This window comes from Ornithodoros turicata, chromosome 8, assembly GCF_037126465.1.
Source record: "Ornithodoros turicata isolate Travis chromosome 8, ASM3712646v1, whole genome shotgun sequence".
Lineage (NCBI taxonomy): Eukaryota > Metazoa > Arthropoda > Arachnida > Ixodida > Argasidae > Ornithodoros > Ornithodoros turicata.
This window is the reverse complement of record NC_088208.1, coordinates 8,164,294-8,170,390: the sequence shown is the minus strand read 5'-3', so window position 1 is coordinate 8,170,390 and position 6,097 is coordinate 8,164,294. Positions and strand designations below refer to the sequence as shown.

Here is a 6,097-nt window from a genome sequence, read left to right as displayed (position 1 = left end):
CGAAAGTCTTGTTTTTAATGTGTATATAGTAAACAGTTGATGCTCTTAACCGTCTTCGTTATTTTTGCTTTTACAAAACGTAGAAAATAGAGAGGCAACAAAGAGATGCTCGACGTACGTCACTGATTTTCTTTGAACTCTTTCCTTTCTTCTCAAAACGAGCAGTGGGTGCTGTGACGACAGGGGATGCACCAGCTTTCGTGTAAGTTACGTTTCACGTACTTTGTCTCTAATATAGCCACATCAGTCCATTGCGGATCAGTTGTATCGCGACGCAAAGCCACAAATCATGATCAACGAATTGAGGTCCTACCAATTAGAATCATCGTGATTTGCATGTTCAATATGTTAGGATGGACGCCCTAGATGAGGTTGTTTCCGCTCCACATAGCGTAGCGTATCGCAACTGCACATACCGTGGCGGCGCCAGTGTACAATGAGGATAATGAATCTACATGGTCATGTTCATATCATGAAACTTGGTTACGTGGCCACTGGATGAGCGACGAGACATTTTTCATGCCGTGGCGCAGCAGGTACGAAGCTTCGTTTAATATGTCGCCAATGCCTATAGTGTCCACTCTTGATAGTCCGCCCAGGCGAAACATGGTGTGCTATAGTATAGTCTCATAATGGGCTAGCTTGAGACCTTAGGGGTACACATCAATTTAGATGTCTAGAACCTGTCCAAAACCCTATACGTTATTTACAGCGATGGCCAGTAGTTAACTACATGTAGTCAAACTACTAGTTAGACTACCTGATTGTAGTTAAAAAGTAGTTATCAACTACTTGCAGAAATGTAGTGGGAACACTAGTTTAACTACTATTTTGAGCAGTTAACTACAGAAGTTAGATTACTGCAGGCGACAACTGTTTCCGATTTTGCCGCAAGCTTTGCTTGTCTATAGTGAAGCCTCATTTGCTGCGAAATAATTCTGCAACTTAGTTTATCGAGTAGGCACAGAAAGAATCCCGCCGCAAGCTTTGTATTTGACGATCGTAGCAAAGGCTTGAGCAAAAGTTTATCATTGCTTGTGATTCATATCTAGGTGTCCAGGAACACTACAAGGGATTGGTGTTGATGGACAACGTTAAGTAGTTATAGATGTAGTTAAAATACATTGCAGTAGTTAAAGAAGTAGTTTTAACTACTCCCCTGAAAAGTAGTTGAACTACTAGTTAAACTACTCCATCGCGAAGTAGTTAGTAGTTATAGTTAAACTACTGTAGAAGTAGTTAGTGGCCTAAGAATGCCTAAGAAGGGGTGGTCTAATTGACATGGCCGGTATACTTCGCAGTAGACGTCTACATTTAGCCGTCTAAAAGCATGTCACGTGTTGACCACATTCAGACTTGCTTCACAGATTTTCGGTGTCTTTTTCACAGGAGCTATGTAACATAGCCTTCCCCTGCGCTCTGCGAAACATGGTTAAAGTTGCTTGCTTTTGTTGCTGCCACGACAAAGCGAGTACACACCCTGTGCCTTGCAAATCGACGTGCGCGCCGAGGGAACATGGAACTTTGACCGGTGACGACGTCATGCCCATTTTACCACCGGCGGCGAAGGCCTCAGTGGTGCGAGCAAACATGTGGCGGCATTGCCAGCGCCATCACATCAAGGCGCGAATAATAAATAGCCTTGCCTCGCTCAGCCCGAGCTCTCGCTGTGACCTGGCAATTCCACCGCCATGTTGTTGCCTGGCCTCGTTAGTGTTCAGTAGCACTACAGTGGTGACCCGAGCAATAGCTTGGACAATACCTGACGGACCTGGACATGGCAGTCGTCAGTTCCTCCGGCTTCTCGGAACTGCCCGCTCCGCCTGTTTCCCAGGTCAGCTTCGAAAGCTCCGCCCACGCCTTGTCTCAGCAGGTTCGTCACCTTACCCAGCTGGTCGCAAACCTTGTATGCCGGCCAAGATCATCAACTTCCTGCCGCGCTGACCATCGCGCAGACTCCCCATCGGTTCCTGCGCGTTCCTGCTCCCGAACCTCCAGCAGACTTTGTCGCTACCACCACCGTTTCGGCGCCGATGCATAACGCTGCCTCCTACCTTGCTCGTGGTCGCGACAGCCGAAAACCCTTTCCACGACAAGCGCGCCCGAGTCCACCAGCAGCCGCCTTTTCCACATCATGGACCGTACCACCGGGATGCGCTTCCTCGTTGATACGGGCGCGGAAGTAAGCGTCATACCCGCCGACAAATTTTCACACCGACCCCGACAGCAATCCTTCAGCCTAAGAGCCGCCAACGCCTCTACCATACCTGTTTACGGCCAACGGTCTCTAACCCTCAACATCGGGCTCCGAAGAGATTTTAGGTGGCTTTTTCTTGTCGCCGACGTCACCCAAGCAATTCTCGGAGCAGACTTTCTCAACAGTTTCAAGCTGCTCGTCGACGTCAACGGCAGGCGCCTCATTGATCGCTCAACGTCCCTGTCAGTCTGCGGCCTTAACCTCCCTGCACCACCATCCCGCGTACTATCTTGCACTGCGCCGTACGTCCCCTTCGCCTCTATCCTGAAGGATTTCCCTGCGTTGACTCAACCACCCGACTGGACGAAGCCCGTACAACACGACGTTGTTCACCACGTTTCCACCCGTGGCCCACCAGTTCACTTCCGCCCGCGGCGCCTCGCACCCGAAAAGTTCCGCGTGGCAAAGGCAGAACTTGACCACATGCTTGAACTTGGTATCATCAGGCCATCATCCAGTACGTGGGCTTCGCCGCTGCACATGGTGCCAAAGAAGACCGGGGACTGGCGCCAGTGCGGGACTATCGCGCATTGAACAAAGCAACCATCCCCGACCGCTATCCCATCCCGCACATCTTGGACTTCTCAGCTTATCTCGAAGGCGCCACCACGTTCTCGAAAATAGATCTCGTCCGCGCTTACCATCAGATTCCTATGGCAGAGGAGGATATACCAAAAACCGCCATCACGACCCCATTTGGCCTGTTTGAGTTCCTTCGAATGCCCTTTGGCTTGCGGAACGCTGCCCAGACTTTTCAGAGGTTCATCGACAACATCATTCACGGATTACCATTTGTCTACGCATACATGGATGACCTCCTCGTCGCAAGCCGCTCCCCAACAGAGCACGAACAACATCTTCAGGCGCTCTTTACCCGCTTGCAACAGAGCGGCATCATTATCAACGCCGCTAAGAGTGAATTCGGAGTCGGAGAACTCGACTTCCTTGGCCACCATGTCAACAGCCAGGGCATCATGCCTTTACCATCCCGAGTCGCTGCCATTCAAGACTTCCCGCAGCCGGCTTCCGTGACCAAACTACGACAATTCTTGGGGCTGGTGAATTTTTATAGACGCTTTGTGCCATCATGCGCAGCCAAACTGAGTCCCCTCGAAGCTCTGCTCACCACCAAGCGCTCGAAACACTCTGTGCTGTTTGGACCCCTGAAGCGGCAGCTGCCTTCCAGGCAATCAAGCAGGCAATCGCTTCATCGTCCCTTCTATTCCATCCTCAGCACGACGCCCCAACGTCCATCATGGTCGATGCATCCAGCACAGCTGTCGGCGCCGTCCTCCAAGAACGTATCTCTGGCGCTTGGCGCCCTCTAGCATTCTTTTCACGCAAGATGAAGCCCCAGGAGACTCGCTACAGTGCCTTCGGTCGCGAGCTCCTGGCCATATATCTCACCGTCAAGCACTTTCGCCATTTCTTGGAGGGCCGACAATTCACTGTATTCACCGATCATAAGCCCCTCGTCCACGCATTTTCTTCATGCAGCACAAGCTACACCCCTCGTGAGACTCGCCACCTCGCATTTATCTCGGAGTTCACCGCAGACGTTCAGCACATCAGTGGTGCAGATAATGTGGCGGCGGACGCTCTCAGTCGCGTCAACTTCATTGGGACAACCTGTCAGTCTTCGCTCCTCGACGCACTGGCCCAGGCCCAATCATCCGATCAAGAACTCGCATCTTTCAGAAGTGACCCTTCGTCCTCCTTAACCATAGAGGATGTCGACCTGCCAGGCACTACACATCCTGTCGCGTGCGACACGTCACAAGGTCGACCCCGCCCATTTGTTCCGGCGGTACTTCGACGAGAACTCTTCTCGACCTATCATTCATTGTCCCATCCTGGCATACGCGCAACTCAAGAACTCATTTCTCGGCGCTACGTCTGGCCCTTCATGAACAAGGACATCAAGCGCTGGGTTCAAGCCTGCATTCCGTGTCAACGGACTAAGGTTCACAGGCACACCCGCCTCCATCCTTCTCAGTTTCCCGCGCCAGACAGCCGCTTCGCTCACATCCACGTCGACTTGGTGGGACCACTCCCAATATCATCTGGCTATCGTTACATCTTCACCATCATTGACCGCTTCGCCCGTTGGCCCGAGGCTGTACCGGTACCCGACGCCACTGCATCCACAGTTGCAGCCGCCCTCTTGAACACCTGGGTGTCGCGCTTCGGTGTACCTTCTATCATCACGTCAGACCGAGGTCCCCAGTTCGAGTCCGCCCTCTTCTCTAGACTCGTCAACACACTGGGCTGCAAGCGGACTCGAACGACTGCCTACCACCCGGCGGCAAACGGCCTCGTGGAGCGCTTCCACCGACAGCTCAAGGTTGCCCTCCGGGCTGCTCCCGAAACACCCTGGCCAGAAGTCATACCGCTCGCGCTCCTGGGGATCCGTTCCACCTTCAAACCTGACATAGGCTGCGCCGTCGCCGAGATGGTATACGGCACGTCCCTACGCCTCCCCGAAGATCTCATTTGCCCGTTGCCAGGCAGCACTGCTCTCTCACCAGCTGACTACGTTTCGCGGCTCCGCCGTACTATGGCCGCCCTTCGTCCAGCAACATCTCGGCCCTCGCGTGTGTCCTCGGCCTTCCAGCATCCCGACCTCGCCTCCAGCACACACGTCTTTGTGCGCTGTGACGCTGTACGGAAGCCCCTGCAACCGCCCTACACAGGCCCTCACCTCGTGCTGCGCCGTTCACCCGACTTTTACACCATTCAGCTGGACGGCCGCAAGGACACTGTTGCCTTAGAACGGCTTAAGCCGGCATACATCGACGCTGGACCACCGTTGCCGCCCTCCTTCTCCGTGGAGCTACTGTACGACTCACCCTCCACGGCAGGCTGTCCGCTCACTACTCCAACTACTCTTCCCCCACTGTCGCCTCCTCGGCTGTCTCTCCCACTCAGGCCGCCCCGACAAGTCACTTGGGCTCCCAAGCTCGTTTCTATTGGCCAGCTTCCAGCGCTTGGCTTGGGGGTGGCCCTGTGGCGGCATTGCCAGCGCCATCACATCAAGGTGCGAATGATAAATAGCCTTGCCTCGCTCAGCCCGAGCTCTCGCTCTGACCTGGCAATTCCACCGCCATGTTGTTGCCTGGTCTCGTTAGTGTTCAGTAGCACTACAAACACAAGTAAAAAAACAGCACAAAGCCGAAAGGTACCGTCAAAAATTCGCTTATATACGCGCGTGAGCGCGATGTATTTACGTCGTGCTTTTAAATATGAATCATTCATGTCGTTATAAGTTTACAAAAGAAGATTCGAGACTAGAATTTGCGAAATTAACGCAATTACAATGCGTCGGCATTAGAGATTCGTTTTACTCCTAATTGCTTCTCATACAGAATACATGCCTAGACCACACCACTCCATACACCACACCACAGAGACCAGATCATCATACCACACCATATCACATGCAGACATGACACATATGACATACGCCACACGACATGATGCACAAACTCAGCCGCTCGCGAAACTCTAGAAGTACACTCTTAAAAATGAACTTCACCGCATAGCACGCTCCTAGCGAACCATCATCTCGAATGATATCGTTATCTGCCCTGACTTGTTAAAAATGGGAGGCGTACGCCTTTTTTATGACACTTATGCAGTTCATGGGTACTACCCCTTCTGGGACCTTCAGATACCTTTTAGGGAAAAATCTGCAACCGAAGCGGGTCATTTGTTGCAGTAATTAATTGGTTTCGGTTTACATATTTTTGTCGCGGTGAAGCGCAAAAGGACGCTCTTTCACTCCCATGTCCACCAATGAATTTCGTCCTTTTGCGCTTCGCCAGGACCAGCCGCGACAAA

The 6,097-nt window shown here is 52.3% G+C and overlaps 1 protein-coding gene across 1 annotated transcript; it reads left to right on the top strand.

Annotated features, from left to right (window-relative positions):
- The first annotated feature begins 2,134 nt into the window (after positions 1-2,134).
- LOC135367480 (uncharacterized) lies at positions 2,135-2,791 on the top strand. Its single transcript, XM_064600785.1, has one exon. The coding sequence runs from the start codon at positions 2,135-2,137 to the stop codon at positions 2,789-2,791; it is 657 nt and encodes a 218-aa protein (XP_064456855.1).
- The last annotated feature ends 3,306 nt before the right edge of the window (positions 2,792-6,097 follow it).

Coding starts and splice junctions, on each gene's coding strand:
- LOC135367480 (XM_064600785.1), top strand. CDS start 2,135: ATGGACCGTACCACCGGGATGCGCTTCCTCGTTGATACGGGCGCGGAA.